Source organism: Fragaria vesca, linkage group LG6 (genome assembly GCF_000184155.1).
Source record: "Fragaria vesca subsp. vesca linkage group LG6, FraVesHawaii_1.0, whole genome shotgun sequence".
Taxonomy (NCBI): domain Eukaryota; kingdom Viridiplantae; phylum Streptophyta; class Magnoliopsida; order Rosales; family Rosaceae; genus Fragaria; species Fragaria vesca.
Genome location: NC_020496.1, coordinates 2,677,948 through 2,696,856, shown reverse-complemented (window position 1 = coordinate 2,696,856; position 18,909 = coordinate 2,677,948). Strand labels below are relative to the sequence as shown.

The window sequence follows — 18,909 nt, the reverse complement described above, 5'->3', positions numbered from 1 at the left end:
CTCTCCCGCTTTATATATACATTGCATCAAACAAATAAATAAAGCGAAAAATGTTTTTACCATGACATTTTGACATCCTGTTTCCAACAATCAATCTGGTGTCTTTGGGTAAAGAATTTGATTGCTTCTTACCTACTTCACAACAATCAATCTCGTATCTATTGAATCCGCCATTTCTCATTGTGAATTTGTGTGCAAGACTTTTCTGGCCAAATTAGCTTGAGTTGACAAACTAGCAGCACCTAAATCCCCAAATTTAGGGCTACAACAACTTTTGGTACTCAGGACTACATTACACCTTCTTATTTTTAAGATTGTCCTGGACTCATATGAGGTGCCTTAAGTTGTATTAATATAATATTAACCCATGTAGGATTAGAAGGTAGTTTACTTGGTTTATGGTTTAAAAGGATGATGTTATCTAAAGATGACCTATTTGAGTACCCACAAAAACACCATCTAAGGAGACCAAAATGAAAAATAAGGTGCTGCGTAAGCTCATTTATTTTTGTATCCTCATATATTACCCAGTGAACAATACAAAGAATAATCACACATCAGGGCCGACAATAAGAATTACTCTCTTATAAGTTATGACTACTAAAACACCTGGTGACCACTAGCTCCCTAACAATCAAAAGTACATCCACCTTCTGAAACAATTTATAGCACAATAGCTCAGTAAACTCGACCCCTTAGGGCAACTCCAATGGTGGAGTTAAAAACAAAGACCACCCCTTGACAAAAAAAAACCCCATCTCCAACGGCAAAATAACAAGGAGCTGGAGTTGGAATTTTAACCCCGAGTGCCATCTGAAGTGCTATATTATGAAATTTTCCAAGACCAGCCCCTGTGGGCCCCACAGGCAGCAGATATATATTTATTAGAGATGGACTAACACGCCTGGAGGAGTTTAAGATACTGACGCTCCAATTTCCTTGTTGGGCTGTGCAGGACGCGCCATTATTCTTCTTTGGAATGGAAAATGAAGACAAAGTCTGATGGAAGTGGCCCTACATGACACAATTGGACCATGTGACGCAGTCAAAAGTCTCCAACGGTCAAGAAATCAACGGATGTGATTAATTATCCGTTTAAATTCAACGGCTGAGATGATTCAACTTTTTTTTGTGTGACTCCAATGGATATATACATGATCCAAAGGCTATGAATTTATCAAAAAAAGAAAAGATGGACGGCTGTGGATAAAACTTGCATTAAAAATTCGATTTTTATCCAAAAAATTACCATAAAAATATATTAAAAAAATATACCCGTTGGAACAGTGTTTTGGAGAAAACTCTATAAATACCAACCCATTCTTTCATAATTCCTCACACCAAACATCATATTTCCTTCTAAATATTTCATTCCTTCACTCTTTTTGTTGTTCAAAGGTTTGAAGAGAAAGAAATGGGTAAGAGGGGAGATTCATGGAGGCATAATGAAGAAGTTATTCTTTGTGAAGTTTGGATCACCGTCGGTGGTGATGGTGCCACCGGAATAAATCAAAGTGCGGACACATTAATTGTGGGAGCGTGTTGCGGTGGAGTACAACAAGAACAAGCCGGCAAGTTGTATGGAAAGAACATCTTCTAGTGTTAACTCTCATTGGAAGGTGATAAATCAAGCTTGTGGGAAGTGGCGCGAATCTCTTGACAAAGCCAAAACTCTTCACCGAAGCGGTGAAAATGAACTTGACGAGGTAATTATATTATTAATGTTGTGCTCAAATTTTTGTTTATATTAAGTCATATTTAATTTATATTTTCTATCTTATATAAATGTTTAATTTTTTAGTCATAATATTTATTTACTTAACATTGTATGTAGCTCATGAGAGCTAAGTCAATCTACTACGACAAGGAAGGAAAAGATTTTGTTTTTGACCATTGTTGGAGTGTCTTGAAAGATACTCAAAAGTTTGGGGAAACGGCGCCACCTACAACTCCAACCTCAAGGATTCCTACTTCTATCAACTTGGGTGAAGAAGGAATATCCACAAATGAGGTCGAGACACCCCTGACAAGGCAAGCACGCCCTCAAGGACAAAAAGCTCAAAAACAAGCAAAGAAAAAAGGCAAGCAAAATAACTCGGAGGCCTTACATATTCAAATGCAAAAGGTTAATGAACAACATGAGCGAGAGTACCATCAAAGACAACAACTTTTTGAGGAAGCAAGGCTAATTGAGCAACGCGCCGATGATGCTCGCACGATGATGGTTGATCCATCAACATTCAATACCCCTAGAAAGAGGGGTTATTGGGAAAGGAAGCAACAAGCGATAATAGATAGGGAGCAAGGAACCTCAAACATCCCTATACACCATCAAGATCAAGCACCCCTCGAAGGAGACAATGATAGTTTGGTCGGTTATTTTCCGGTTCATGAGACACATTGGGTTTAATTGTTAGTTGTTTTTTATTATGAAATAATTGTTAGTTATTTTTATTATGAAATAAAGGTTGTTGTCTTTATTATTATATAAAGGTTGTGATATTTATTATTACAAAGTAAAAGCAAAAAAAAAAAAAACACATCAAAACTTTTATTTTATAACAAAGCAACACCACACAAAGTAAAAGCACACCACACTAAGTAAAAACAAGAGATAAGCACTCATTCTTCATTGTTCTCATCACCTTGTAGCTTCATGCTCCATAGGTGATCAACTAGATCTTCTTGGAGATTTTTATTCATCACCGGACATCTAACTTCCCTATAGCGGCGCAAGAATTGATTTAACCTTTCCGGATTGCGATGAACATCAGTTTCTCTTTCTGGATCCCTTTCATATATTTCTGCCTTCCTTGGTTTGGTTGGGATATCATTTGGATCAAATGGTTCTGCTGCATCTTCATCATGTTCATCTTCAACAATCATATTGTGCAAGATAATACACGTCATCATGATGTATTGAAGATTCTCCTTACTCCACCCACGAGCTGGTCCTCTAATGACAGCCCAACGAACTTGGAGAATACCAAATGCTCTCTCAACATCTTTTCTGTACGCTTCTTGCATCTTTGTGAAGTGTTGTGTCTGTGGTGACCTTGGATTTCGAATTGCTTGCACAAATGAACCCCATTTAGGGTATATGCCATCAACTAGGTAATAACATTTGTTGTAATATCTATTACCCACCTGGTAAAGAACTTCAGGGGTTTCATCAAGACACACATCATTGAACAAAGGAGAACGTCCAAGTACATTAATATCATTTAGAGAACCTGGAAGTCCGAAAAAGGTATGCCAAATCCAAGTATCGTATGATGCCACCGCCTCCAAGATGATAGTTGGTTTCCCCTTGTGGCCAGTATATTGCCCTGCCTAACCGGTGGGACAGTTTTTCCACCTCCAGTGCATACAATCAAGGCTCCCAATCATCCCTGGAAATCCTCTATCTGCAGCCTTGTCGAGCAGGCGTCACAAATCTGTCGGTGTTGGTCGGCGGAGGTATTGCTCGTGGTACATATTCCATATTGCTCTGGTGAAGTGCTCCAAGATCTCGATGGCAGTGGATTTTGCAATATCCATGTAATCATCAAAGAAGTCAGCTGTGATCCCATATGCGAGTTGTCTCATGGCGCATGTCAGCTTTTGTTCAGTAGATAGGCCGACTCTCCCAGTCGCATCTCTTTTTTGAACAAAATATGAATCGTAGTTGGCCACGTTGTGCATCATCCTGTCAAAGACCCAAGGTTGCATTCGATACCGCCTACGAAATATATTTGGCTCATACCTGCATGGATCTGTGAAGTATTGAGCTTTAAGTCGTTGATCCATGAGCTCTCGATCTCTAGCATTATAAGTACGACCTTCCGAAGATCCACCCCATTGTCTCTCCTCGTCTTCATTGCTTTGAATTTGCAAAGCAGCAGCGGCCATCATGTTGGATTTTCAACGGTTTCTATGGACAGCCTCTTCTTGATCTTTTAATAAAAATTTTGTCAAACGATTCATTGCAGAAAGAGTTTGACAAAATAAATAGGAAAACAATATGGGGGGTTTGTAGGATTTGGATATGAGAAGTATTTGTGAATTTGTGAGAGATGAGGATGACACTAACCTTATATTTATGGACAATTTGGGATGATATGAACGGATAAGATAAAACACGTGTCAAACACATACAACCCGTAATCTGGATAGCCCAGTAGAATTTTGAAACGTGGCGACCAAAATCACATTGAAATTGGGTTGTTTGTTGTATATGCCGACACAACACATCAAAATATCTACAAAATAGTGGCAAGTTTGTCATATATGCCGACAAAACTCCACAAAAGACTTAACATGTATATATAATTTTTTTAAATATTATATTAAATGATAAGAATAATTCAAAATATTAAGAAAAAAATAAAAAAAATTATTTTTACTCTTTTTAATTAAATTGACATATTATTTAATATAATATTTATTAACATTATACTCAAATTTTATTTTAATCAAAAATATTGAGAATAAAACCTCCATATAACACCTTATTGTTGGAGAAAGAAAATGAGTGAAATATGAATAGTGCCACAAAAAGGTGCTAAAATGAGAATAGCATCTCCAGATAGCATTCTGGTTAGAGTTGCTCTTAGAAGCAGGATTAAAAATAACAACCAAGGTGAAACAAAATTTTACTTTAACCCCGCACCAGTATGAAAGGTCAGCAAAACCCCATCCCCTCCCTGGCTTCTTATCAAAAGTAACAATTTGTAATTTCACCGTCCAGAGACAGCCGCAGTAGTCCGAGTACTGCGTACACAGCAGACGTTCCCCATTAAGCTCAACCCTTCATGAAGCTGCTTCAGTTTCTTCCTCATCAAAATCCCATTTCGGGTTCCTCTCATATTTCCCGCCATTAACTTTTGAAAACGCTAATTCGTCTTCAACATTCTTCCATCCAAACTGGGTTCTCTCTTTTCTCTTCGGAGTTTGAAACACAACCCCACTTTCAGTTTCTTCTATGCCTCTTCAACCCCAATTTGGGAACTTGAGCTGAGACCCCAATTGGCCAATTCAGCTTTCAATTTTTCAGGTATTTCAAACTCTAAAGTTTTGATCTTTAATTTTGGAATGAACTAATAACCTATTGAGTATTTTGATTTATTGTGCATGTGTATTATGATTATCTCAATTTGGATATGGGTTTCCTTTTTGGCATTGAAAGTTCTCACCTTTTTATGGTTTTGTGCATTGAAACTTTGACATATGGGTAATTGGAATGGACTATTGTCATTAGGGTTTAAGATATTGCAGTGGGGCAGTGGTTATGGCCTTATGGGGTTTATGGTGGTTTTTACTGTGATAGTAGTTTTACCAAACTAAGCTCTGAGTCTCTTAGGCAGAATTGGTCTTTCTTGACATCTGTGTTCAATGCTTATTTCCCAGTTTCTCAAGTTTCTTGGACTAGGAATTGTACTGCTCTGGGTTTTATAAGTTTCTCTTCATAACTTCAGAAGATATATGTCAATTGTTTTCCATAATTTAGTAGTTACCCGGTAGTTATCTAAGTTCAATTGCAGGCTTTCTATGGAATTTTTCTTCTGATATGCCCGCTTGGACATATGAATGACTGCTTGCTGTCTAGCGGAAATATTCACTTTCAAGAAGTTATTCATTAGATATTATGGTTTCTGTAGTCCATCACTTGTAAATAAACCGGTCAATATGCCACTGTTTAGGAATCAATTGTCATAAACTTGCATACTTTTTTACTAACCTACAGTTGCTGGATATATGAGTCTTTCTTGCACTTTCCTATGGGGTCTTGTGTTTTGCTTTGAACATTGAGAAGTGTTTCTTTCTGCTCCCAATATCTGCACCACATCTAGCTTATGTATGAGAATCAGCAATCAGCTGTTTTGCTTATACTGTTTCAGAGGTGTGGACTGAGGAGTGAGTACATATTGAAATTTACACAATATAAGTTAAACTGTATTAAAATACTTCATACTTCTGTTAGATATGTGCAGACTCAAATGAAAACCTTTTCCTTCGGGAAGTATGTTTAATTTCAAATAATTTGTACAACTTCTCTATACCTTAGGATATTATACATAAAAAGCTATATCTTAGGATATACATCGTCATAAGTTTGAGTTCTAGCATATGACCAGACCTCATACTTATGTTTTTAATATTCTGCTTCTAGTTTTTTTTGCTAATTTTTTCATTTTATATTGACCTTGTTCTCGTCTAAGTTACTTCTGAATCACATTGGAAAAAAATCAAAGTTGAAATTGGGATTTTTGATACTCTTTTTTTCCTTTTAATTATGATTGTGCGACATTGATCTCTGATTTTCGTGTGTCTGTTTTTCCAATTTGTATTCTATTTCGAACAAAAGTATAGATCTTTGATCAAGGGTTCTGGATAGTTCAAATTTGCTTTGGGGATCTTGCTATATTGAAGATAAAGCTCACATGTTGATGCTTTTAGTGTGGATTTTATGTGTGGTCTAAGATATCTAGTATTATTGTTTTGAAATTAGTTGTAGATAATAAGTTCATAATTGTTGCTTCTTGATAGGTTGTCCCCTCAACCAGAAGCAGCAAGAGAGACGGCAAATATATTGGTCTCTTGTCTTGGATTGCTTCAAGTGATACAGCTGTATTTCTTCCCAACAATTTAAGAGCATGACAGTAAGCCATATACTACTCGAAAGATGGTGTGTTTAGGTGTTAATTAAGATTAAAAGAGATTGGGAGTCTCTCTTTTCACCTTTGCCCCTGACAAAGACAATGAGACATGGTGCATTTTCCAAAACTCTCAACTGTTGCTGCATGGAATTCCGCTATACGAGAATCTGCAAACCAAAGCCATCCTCAAAAAGCTCTACGTCTCTTTCACCAAATGAAGCAAAATGGTTTGGAACCTAACAACTTTACCTTTCCCTTCTTAGCTAAAGCATGTGCCAAGCTCTCCAACCTCAAATTATCCCAAACCATTCACACTGATGTTGTAAAATCACCATTTCAGTCTGATATTTTTGTGCAAACAGCTATTCTTGATATGTACGTCAAGTGTGATCGATTGGGTGATGCTTACAACCTATTTGAGAGAATCGCCATGAAAGACACTGCTTCTTGCAACGTGATGCTTATGGGTTTTGTGCAGTCGGGTTTTCTAGATAAAGTGTTTTGTTTGGTCCATGACATGAGGTTTGCTGGGATTCAGCCTGATACAATTACGGTTATGGGGTTGATTCAGGCGAGTTTGACTACAAAGAATTTGGATTTGGTGAAATCTATTCATGCATTTGGAATTCAAATTGGGATAGAATGTGATGTTTCCGTTACTAATACTTGGATCTCTGCCTATTCCAAATGCAATGATTTGGGGTCAGCCAAGGCTGTTTTTGATAGGATTGACATGGGTATGAGGACTGTTGTCTCATGGAATTCGATGATAGCGGGATATTCAAACTCAGATAAATTTGTTGATGTTCTAAATGTTTACAAACAGATGTTGTCTGATGGATACAGACCTGATATAAGCACTATTCTAAGCATCCTTTCTTCATGCAATCAACCCAATAAATTGTTCCAAGGTGTGCTGATTCATTGTCATGGAATTCAACTGGGCTGTGATTCTGACATTTATGTTATTAATGACCTTATATCCATGTATTCCAAGTGCGGTGATTTACCTTCTGCTAGATTTTTATTCGATGGCATGTGTGATAGAACTTGTGTTTCATGGACTGCTATGATCAGCGGATATGCTGAAAATGGGAACATGAACGAGGCTCTTGAGTTGTTTCATTTTATGGAAGCAGCAGGTGAGAAACCTGATCTGGTCACTGTTCTTTCTCTGGTTTCAGGCTGTGGTCATACAGGAACACTTGAGCTTGGAAAATGGATCCATAACTATGCCTTATCAATTGGGTTAAGAGATAATGTAGTAGTTTGCAATGCACTAATTGACATGTATGCAAAATGTGGAGATTTAAACAATGCTCGGGAGCTCTTCTATGCTTTGCCAGTGAGAACTGTTGTTTCCTGGACATCTATAATCTCAGCGTGTGCTCTGAATGGTCAATCCAAGCAAGCTCTGGACCTTTTCTGTCTTATGCTGGAGACGGGCATGAAACCAAACCACTTAACATTTCTTGCTATTCTTCAAGCTTGTACTCATGCAGGTCTGCTTGAGGAAGGAATGAAGTTCTTTAACATGATGACACAAGATTATTATATGATTCCTGGGGTAGATCATTATTCGTGTATGGTCAATCTTCTTGGACGTAAAAGAAAATTAAAAGAAGCAGTTGATCTTGTTAAAAATATGCCGATGAAACCTGATGCTGGCATATGGGGTGCATTACTTAGTGCTTGCAGGATTCACAGTAATTTAGAGTTTGGTGAATATGCATTTAGCCGTCTCCTTGAGTCAGAGCCCGAGGTTGCAGTTCCATATGTGGAGATGGCAAACATATATGCATCAGAGAGAAGGTGGGATGAAGTTGCTACATTAAGAAAAGTGATGAAATCTAACAAAGTGAAAAAATTACCCGGTCAGAGCTTTGTTCATGTTAATGGGAAGCCTCATGTATTTACAGTAGAAGATAGGGGTCATCCTGAAGCCTTACTTATATATGCAATAATAGGTTGTTTGGATTTGCAGTCAAAAGATGAACGCGCCATGCTCCAAGAAGTTGGTGACATGATTAATTAAAGATAACTATTATTTTCTCTGGTCAACATGCAATGATTGATGAGCCGGTATTTCCTTCAAGTAATGATATTTTCTGTAGTAAAGAAGCCAAACGGTGCAGCCTTCTCAATCTGGACACTAATGGAGCTGGTGATTTTGAGAGATGCTGTATTGAAGAACTCTCCATTTTTCAAATGTTCTTTTTGCGGGTGAAAGTTCAGAAAGCTTGATATCTTCTAATCCAGAACTAAGTCACAGACATATTGCCTTTAACATCATATTATATGCAATTTGGTTCAGAAGGGAGGAAATTGGATTATAGACAATTGGCACAAGCAGTTGATGATGGAAAGTTACCTGATAATAATTATCTGACATCATATGGATCCATCCAGAGCCATGAGGATTCAAGTCTCTAGTTACTTCAGTTATGAATTATGGATGTCTAAAGAGTGGTTTCTCTAGGATATAGCAAAAGATTCAGAGCAGCACTCAGAGAAATCAAGGTATGATATACATCAAATAGACCAACTAAGAATTGGTCAGTGTTTATTAATTCCAGAACATCTTGTTTTTTATTTATTTTACATTTCTTATTTCCACAATGTTTTTAAATACCATTGTACAGTTGTCTTGCAAGAGACTGGGAGTATACTCAGTATAGTGTTTCAGGACTGAAATGAATAAAAAAGGGTCTTTGTGAGTAAAAGTTTTCTAGAACAAGGGCCTCAGGAAAACTTGCCTATTATTATATTATTAATAATCAAAGATTTTGGCTGCATCTTAATTCTCCAAAGTGGGCAAGGAACAAGTCTGAGAGAACCATCTTCTATATATACACCAGAAGTCCAGAACTAACATTCTTTCAGATAAATTGTCTAGAGAGGATTTCCTGAATCAATTCTGGTCAAGAATTTATCTAGCACAACATGCTCTCTCACTGTATCTTAGCTTCACTGTTTCTTTTGACAGGAATTGGACTGGAAGCCAAAACCATGCTGAGCTACCGAGAAGATTGTGGAGATTTCAATATCACACTTCCATACCAGAATGATTTTGAGGTGGCACGATCTTCGTCAACCCATCTAAGTGATTTAACATTCTTGGGCTCTGCAAACGACGTTACAGTCATAGGTTGTGAATACTCTCATTTTGTGAGAGGGACAAACAAGGCACCACCGAACACCAACACCAACACCAACATTAGTCTGATTTATGCATTATTTTCTAGTAGTATTGACTGTTGCAGTTCTTCCATTCAGACTATTCCCAGAGGCCTCAGGTCTTCCTTTACTGAGGCAGAAAGGAGCATTACAAGAAACACGTATAGTCTAAGAGTGAAGCTGCCTAAGATAGGACGAAGAATCTTGTTTAATCACTCACCATTTGGCAGCGAAGCAAGAAGACTTGTTAAACTTGATGCAGTGAGTAAACTGGAAGCTTATGAGGGAATTGCAAAGACAAGATGGGAATTTGAGGACATCATAAATGGTAAAGGTCCCAGCCCGTACATCTCTGTCTCTCCGGTTAATCTGATTCTTGGTAAGCCATACCCATACGGTACCCTGCACCACTAAAAATATTGATTGATAGTAATTATATTTGTATTTTTAAGGAGTATATATTGAATTTAATATGTGAAACTTACCCTGCAGGTCTTGGCTCTTGTTTCTCAATTATGTTGTTTGTGATATCTTGGGTTTATTTGAGTGTGAAGAAACTATGGTTTATTCAGCTCAAAACCAATTTCTTCAAGAAAAATGGAGGGTTATTGTTAGAGCAGCATAGTGCTTCACATGGAGATGGAATGACAAGAATATATACAGCTGAGCAACTACAGATGGCTACTGACTGTTACCAAAAAAAATTACGTGATAAAGTAGTGGAGGGCCAAGTGGGGAGTTTTATAAATGAGATTATTGCTCTTGCCCAAATGAACCATGAAAATTTGGTGAAGTTCATGGGATGCTGTTTAGAGACTGATGCTCCTATTTTGGTTTATGAACTCGCCTCTAACAGAACCCTTTTCGACTACATCAATCTCACCAATGGGAAAGTTAAATTGCCTTGGAATGTCCTCTTAAAGATAGCCTCAGAATCTGCAGCTGCTCTTGCTTATATTCATTCTTCTTCGCAGGAGACGGCTCAAAACCCACTATCCATGGCAATGTTAAGTCTTCCAGCATATTGTTAACTGATTATTTTGTGGCCAAAGTCTCTGGTTTTTGGCCTTCAAGGTTAGTTCCTGCTAATGAATCTCAGATGGGAAAATGTATTCTAAGGACACTAGGTTATACGGATCCAGGGTATCTTTGCTCAGGCCAACTGACAGACAAGAGTGATGTTTATAGCTTCGGAGTCGTTTTGGTAGAGATTTTGAGCCAGGAAAAGCCTATTTCATTTGACAGACCAGAAAGTCAAAGAATCATTGCTACTCATTTTGTTTCATCCATTGAATTAGAAGATGGGTTCTTTCGTGTGGTTGATCCACAACATGTAAACAAGGGAAACCATGAACAAGTTAGAGCAGTTGCAGAGCTTGCCAAGAGATGCCTCCATATGAACAGTGCAGAAAGGCCCTTAATGAAAGAAGTCGCCGAAGAGTTGAAGAGGCTGTCTGGCATGTGTCCTACAATAGTCTGAGTAATTTTGGCCAAAATAATGGCTCGAACAATGAAGAGTGTTGTAGTAGCGTGGTGGCAGGGGTGGTGAATACTTGTAAATGAATGCCAGTTTACCAAAGTGTTTCTATCAATACTGATGGACGCTTTGAGACAACTATACATGTGATAATTTCAATGTACGTAATATCTGAAGATAAACACAACGAGCTTGCTTGCTGTGGCTATTACTATGTCTGTTAGTATTGAGATCATCGTAGAGTACTAGCTAGCGACTAGTTGTGCAAGCATGCTGTGCCAAATTGATCGAAGTCGGGCTCAAAGCCTGTTGTTAAGAACAATGTAGAAGACTACAGATAACTCCGTCACAAAGCTATATATGCGCTAGCAAAATATGATTTGAAAATGGAAGGTAAACAGAAATATTCCAAAGCTCTGTGCTACACGCCTTCACCAGGTTTCATATTAGAATATTGTTTGAATAATATTCTTTTGTATTGGTGGGTATGCTAGCCTGTCTCGGCACAAAGATATATTTCGGAAATTTCTATGGCACCAAAAATTAATGATTATTTGACATGGAATCCGATGTAGCACAAATTAAGCTTTGGAAAAATCTTATTTTTATTTACCCATTTAGATTCTGACATGTGACATCTTTATTTTTTTTATTTTACAAACTTAACAACACAATTACACAAAAATAAGTAAATTCGTTCAAAACACGTAAATTTGGTTCAGACTTCGTAATTACAACATATAGACATTTATTATAAAAGTTTCAATCAAATGTCCTTATCTTTGTAAAAGAGTTGTGAAAAATGTAATTATTTTCTAAATAAAAAACACCAACATCTAATTACAAAACTGAGAATCATATTACATGAATGAGGAGATATGGTCTATTTGGTCTAAATCTGAAAATTTGTTATCTCGACAACATATTCGTCCTCAATTTTGTAAAATTGATCATAAATCTGTAATTTTGATCCATACTTCGTAATTACAACATATGAACATTTTATTACAAAATTTTCAACCAAATGTCCTTAAGTTTGTAAAAACGTTATGAAAGATGTAATTATTTTCTCAATATATACAAAAAACACAACTCAATTACAAAACTAAGAACCATATTACGTGAACGAGGACAAATGGTTTATTCGGTTTAAATCTGAAAATTTATCATCTCGACATGCAACACATTCGTTCTCAATTTTGTAAAAGGGGTCATAAATCTGTAATTATAGTCCAGACCTCGTAATTACAATATATGAACATTTTATTACAAAATTTTCAACCAAATGTCTTTATATTTGTAAAAGCGTTGTGAAAGATGTAATTTTTTTCTTAATACAAAAAATACAACTCAATTATAAAACCGAGAACCATATTACGTGAACGAGGAAAAATGGTCTATTTGGTCCAAATCTGAAAATTTACAATTTAACAACACACATTCGTTCTCAATTTTGTAAAAGGGGTCATAAATATGTAAATTTGGTTCACAATTTGTAATTACAACATATGGACATTTATTACAAAATTTTTAACCAAATGTCCTTATATTTGTAAAAAAAATTCAAAAAAACCACGATATAGAAAACTGGTGGATACTCTAGAATTTTCCCTTTGTGCCACACTGGATTTCAAGTCAGAAGTATGGTTTGGATTCTTATAGTAGACAACAGAGAACTGACGATTAAGAATCAAGACCTTCGGCTAAAACGCGCAGCAGTATAGGAATCACCAGTCGTAAAAGATGGAATCAAACATTTGCATAATGCAAAATCTGTTATAGTCTGAGCTTGAAAAGAAACGTTGCCTAAGATAGGACGAAGTGTCTTGTTTGACTATTCAGAACCGTTTAGAAGTGGAAGCGTATGAAGAAATTTCAAAGAGAACAGAGTTGCTTCCTAACCCATTGAATGATTCCTATAAGAATATTCATCTTGAAGATCTAAATATTTTTGTTCTTAACCAAAGATGAAAATAAAGTGGATCCGATCAAACTTGTTTCCAACCTTATTACTTAACCAGAAGGGTCAAACATACGTTGCCCTAAATATCTGACTTGTACAATGAAAATACCATAAGAAAAAAAAAAAAACCATGAAGAAGAAAAGAAAAACAATAATCCTTATTCTAGCATGGAAGACTTATTGACTGGTTCATGAGAGGAACATAGCAAGGTCAGATTATGGCTGGATTGGCCATCCCATATAGGAAATTCGATCAGGCTTGTTGATAGGAATTACGGGAGAAGTCAAGGCCACCATGGAAAACCGATCAGGTGTGAGTTGATCCTTCGAAGAAGACGAGGCCACTTGGGAAGTTTGCTGCTTGTGATCCATAGAAGAAGACAATGCCCCTTTGGAAATTCTCTCAGGCTGCTTATTGAGATCCTCAGAAGAAGAAGACACTGCCACTCTGGAAATATTCTCAGGCTTGGGATGCTCCATAGAAGAAGATAAGGCTGCTTCGGAATGTCGCTCAGGCTTGAGATTCTCCATAGAAGAAGATGATGCCATTTTCGAGATACGATCAGGCTTGAGGTCCTTAGAAGAAGGAGAAGACCAGATCCTTTGGGGAGTTTTATCATCAGAAACGGGCATGTTGTCTCTGCTGGGAGGTGCCTCTTTGAAGCAGGAGTGGAGACACTCGCATGATTCGGCAATGCATATCCCAATTCCTCCAGTGTACAAGCTTCCACACAAACCGCTGCATTCCAATGCATTGCACGGCGTCGGTGGATCGGTCACTTCCTTGGTCTTGCAGAGGTGCAGCCATGGCTTCACAAAGTGGCTTTCACCTGTGGAGAATAATTTCGTGCACATTACTAATTAGTTCTCCGAAAACAATACATGCATGCATGCTATAGTATGAAAAAACAACTAGCTAGGGTTACCAAAACCCTGAGATTTTGGAAATTATATTACACGAGCACCTTATAGTTTCCATAGTCGTTGCAAGTACATAATAACCACTTCAGGGGAGAACACACCACTTACAAATTAACGAGATCGCGTTTGCTTGAGTTTTAGAAGATACATATGAATACACACTTCAAGAATCTTACTGCATGCAAGAATTGAATATGTGCTTACCCTGAGAAAGGGACAGAAGAATGATGGAGAGGACTAAGATTCCACCAAAAGCCTTCATCTTAGTGACTAGAAACTAGAAATGAAGTAGATGAGAAATTATTTATCTTTGTAAAAAGTATTATAGCTAGGTGTATGTATAATGGATGATAGAGAATGATCGAGCTGCAGCTAGGTTTATATGTTTGGGAAAGCATACATACTTTCAGTGTGTCACGGCGCGGGCAGTGAGTCAGTGACTGAGGTTAACTGTATCGATGACCTACCTACTTGCGAAGATCAGTTGTTTCACACGGAACTAGGCACATCACAATTTGTAGAAATTAGTGAAGTGGAAATTGTCAAAACAAAAATTTCGAAATAAGATGATAATACATAGCTGGGTTGTATATATAATCAACTGATGATAATTTCAAATTTTGTTTATACTTTGGTTTATGTTTGTAAAGACCTTAATTAGTTATAAGATCATCCAAAACGAATTGTCACTCTTTCTGCATTTTATATGCAACTCAATGAGAAATGAGAACACTTCTTAGTCAGAACAAATTTATATGGAGTGAAGTCGCATGCAACGAACGTGATAGAAATATTGTACAACAAATATAACGTATTATCGAAGCAATTTCACCTAAGCTGCCACTCATAGAACTTGTATAAAACAAAATGGTACAGATCGTATATTGTGACGCCTCTGCATGGAAGCTCACTGCACAGAAAGATACTCGAGGAATTAGGGTTCAAAATTGTATGTATGGCAACTAGAACCGTAGGAGTTAGGATCCATGAAAGCGCCTATATTATATGCATGGAACTCTGAACCCGGTACGTAAAAAACCAGTTCAAAGATCACCACCTAACATAATCTTTTAACAAGCCTAAATCCATCAGCGCCCTAACCTTGACTAGAGTACGAAAGAAAATCTCAAAGAATGAAACAAAAAGGATTGTTCAAATGTTCAATCTCAAAAAGTCTCCAATGAACGTTGGCCGCTTATTTCGCATGAGAGAACCAAGGTGTAAGTGACTCAACATTTATTAAGCAATCTCAGCCATCAATATATATTCGTAGTCAACTTTATTTTTTTTCTTATAGTAACGAAAATGTAATTGTTATCATCTCGTCCATTCTTGATTTCTTGTTGGTGTAACTGATGTATATATAGCCAACAAAATCTGATGTTTATCGCAAATTGAATCATGCATTTTTTTGCTTTTTACCATTTTTCACAACATTCATTTGCAAAATTAATTAGGAAATAATTATTTATTAGAACTCAAACACGAATGAAAATTCTACCACACACCATGTATATTCGCGATCTTTTACTCTCCTAAATCAGGTAAAGAAAAACAAAAAAACAGATCGAAGAACATAACAGAAAACAAACCTAATTTTAGGAAAAAAACCGTGTAACTATCTAAAGCTTTTCTGTCTAAGAAATATGGAGGAGTTGGAGCCCGGAAATTTGAAGGTATATAGGAAGAGAGACTTGCAGTTTAAGCGTCCCTTTCACCGATCCATTAAAGCATTATTGATCAACTGGTTGACAGCGTCCTCTTTTGGTTTTTCCTCCAAACTTCAATTCACGTTGTCTCCCTGTCTTCTTGTCATTGGATTGTTGGGTCGACTCCAATTATCGCTGAGTTCTACGGGGGATCCACCACAGTTTCCATTGTAGAAGAGCACGTTTTGAAAATGTTCTACAAAAGGGTGCTGCAGTATTGTGGGGCTGTGGGCCTGCTAGCTAGCTATCTAGTTGGAGAGAGGGTTGAAGCCCTAATGCAGAGACGTCGATCAATCCGATGGATGGTTTGAAAGAAGGTTGGAGGTTCTGAATGACAAACAAGGGAGAGGGCTAGCTCTATGGGGAGATTTTTTTAAAGGTAGATTTGAGGATCTCTTAGCTTACCCCATACTGCAAGGAGACTCATAATTGTCACTACTCCAGAATCAGAAATGATGTAGCTAGGAACTATCGGTGGAATGCCTTAGTTTTTTTTTTTGTGTTTTCTTTACTCCAGCACTTGTTAGATAGCATTTAGGTTTTAGGGAAGCAGCCTTGTGCCATGGGAAAAAACAAGATAAAAATCAGATCAAATCATTATACACTAGTAGCAAAACACTAACTCACACTTACAGTGAAAACAATAAACATAGTAAATTTAAAGGCGAAAGAATAGCTGGCTATGTGCTCAACGCATGCCCCGGCTTATTAAGCTCATAAACACCAGCCCCTGCACACCGGCTAGCAATGATTATAACATTTCTGGCCCTTCTGCCCAGAGAAGAGACGCGCTAGAAAATTAATCCAAGGGACCGAGGACCTCGATCACTGGCTGAATAGTGTTACTAGCTACAGCAACTCCAGAGACAAAACGTGGCAAGATGAAGACTGGGGGGCTAGGGGCTACCATGCAAATAATATGCTTTTTCGCTTAAGAGACTTGAAAGCTGTTCAGCCTTTGCCATACATGATCAGATACATGCATGATCGACAGCAACGGATCAAACTGAGATCTCCAAGTCACACCCTCGAGCTGGATATCCTTGTCTTTACTATACTTGCATGTTCCTTTCTTCTGGAAATGCTCGAACCACTCATATAGCTAGTCATATTGTTTAACGGACCACAGGAAAAATTCTGCATACGATCGATAGAGTGTAGATTTTCTTGGGGCACTATGCATTCAAGTGAAAAGATAGCGAAGATGACTGTTCGCAACTAAATGTTTGCAATCATTTGCAGAAGACGTTTCTCTCGCTCCTTCAATCTCAGGTCTAAATGGGAAAATATTCAAACGATATTTGTAGTTTTGTACAAAGAAAATATCGACATCGATACTTTATTATCATTATAAATTTATTTATTTTTATTTTTAAGAGATAAAAACTAACCATCGGGTGTTAGTTTCAAAGGATTCGTCAGTGTATACTAAAACTATGAAAAATAGAATGGTCCAGGAAGAAGGTTTGCAATCATTTTCCTTTTGTAATTAATGTGAATTCTGCCAATCATTTTGAAAGGAATTTTCTGTGACTAAAGTATTTCTTTTATAACTGCACGCCAGAGAAATGCCTAATCTATCAGAATCCTCTTTATTTTATTTATTTATTTATTTTTTCACTAATTTTTTCGACTATCACTATTAGTACGTAGTGTTAACTGGAGGGGTCTCACTGATCCGTCAACAGTGTTTACATTTAACAGTATGTTATTTACAGCTTAATCTTTTTTTTTTTCGATTACTAATTACATTAATCTGCACGTACATTCATAAGTTTTGTCAAAAATAGACCTACGTACCACTCAAAACGTGTTTCTGTGGACCGCAGAACTACACGTTAGGTATGTATGTAGTTAAAATCATTTTTGATGGATGCGATGCCTCATAAGTTGCCTTGTACTGTTTGGCCGGGCAACCTTGAGATTATTATATATATTTAATCGTACAGGTGGCTTCTGGAATATGTGGAGGCTTCTCAGTTCTGACCATCATATACTCATATCAGTAGCTATTGAATATGGAGGTGAGAAAAGGTTCATGGACCAAAGAGGAAGATCATCTTCTGAGGAACTACATTGAGAAACATGGTGAGGGAAGATGGCACAAGGTTCCTCTTCAAGCAGGTAATTAGTTTATAGATAGATATTTCTATATAATGTCTAGCTTTAGGTCTCTCAGATTCTCCTGCGCGCGTATTATCTAGAGCTTAATCAACTGGTTTTTTTGTACACGATTACTACTTAAGCATGCATATATGCTTGCAGGCTTAAACAGATGCAGAAAGAGCTGCCGGATGAGGTGGTTGAATTATTTGAAGCCAAACATCAAGAGAGGAGACTTTGAAGAGGATGAAGTCGATCTAATGATCAGGCTTCGGAAGCTTTTGGGAAACAGGCAAGTATATATATATAGTGCTATCGATTTATCCTTGACATATAGGAAGCTCCATGAACTTACATGCAATCTGAATCTTATTTGATAATAAGTACTACTTCTTTCACTCGATCTTTTGCTGCATGCGCTTTTGAAACCTGACACAAAACTGTCTTCGTCCTCCACATTTTCTATTTTTATTTTCTAAATGAATAAATTAACGATTTTGGAGTTTACCTATTTCTGTACAAATCGCCAAATAAAGAAGAAGCTAGAAATCCTTAGGAAACTGTCCGGAAAAAAAAATTACAAAACCAAAACAGAAGGGATTTTTTTTTTTAATTCAAAACTAATATATATATATATATATATATATATCTTTGTGAGTGTAGATATTTGTTGTCTTATTAGTGAAATTGCCCACTTATTGACCGAAGAAGCTTGAATGCTCCCCAACCACATTATCATTCTTGAATATTATTTGACTTGTGTTGGCTTTGCGTTGATAATTAAAGTCGTAATCGCAAGAAGAAAATTTTACAAAAATATAGAATAATAGTTACAATTAATCTTTTGTTAGCAAGAAATGCTCTGTCGTGCTCTACTTTATATATATATATATATATATATATAATATTATATATANAGTC

General features: G+C 36.9%; 3 protein-coding genes across 3 annotated transcripts in view; 2 read left to right on the top strand and 1 right to left on the bottom strand.

Moving 5' to 3' along the window:
- Positions 1-2,622: 2,622 nt before the first annotated feature.
- LOC101295065 lies at positions 2,623-3,891 on the bottom strand. Its single transcript, XM_004304801.1, has 2 exons — positions 3,490-3,891; positions 2,623-3,333 (listed from the first exon to the last, which is right to left on the bottom strand). Exons 1-2 carry the CDS (start codon positions 3,889-3,891, stop codon positions 2,623-2,625), a joined length of 1,113 nt encoding a protein of 370 aa, XP_004304849.1.
- A 1,123-nt stretch (positions 3,892-5,014) lies between these two features.
- LOC101294783 (pentatricopeptide repeat-containing protein At4g19191, mitochondrial-like) lies at positions 5,015-11,008 on the top strand. The gene is made up of 5 exons (XM_004304800.1): positions 5,015-5,035; positions 6,529-8,656; positions 8,953-9,063; positions 9,625-10,194; positions 10,308-11,008. Exons 2-5 carry the CDS (start codon positions 6,748-6,750, stop codon positions 10,844-10,846), a joined length of 3,129 nt encoding a protein of 1,042 aa, XP_004304848.1. The 5' UTR covers positions 5,015-5,035; positions 6,529-6,747; the 3' UTR covers positions 10,847-11,008.
- Positions 11,009-17,903: 6,895 nt separating this feature from the next.
- Positions 17,904-18,909, top strand: part of LOC101294492 (transcription factor MYB113-like) — a 2,071-nt gene continuing 1,065 nt past the window's right edge. Inside the window, exons 1-2 of the mRNA XM_004304799.1 lie at positions 17,904-18,009; positions 18,151-18,280. Of these exons, the coding sequence (XP_004304847.1) occupies positions 17,904-18,009; positions 18,151-18,280 (236 nt within the window). The remainder of the gene's footprint in view (positions 18,010-18,150; positions 18,281-18,909) is intronic.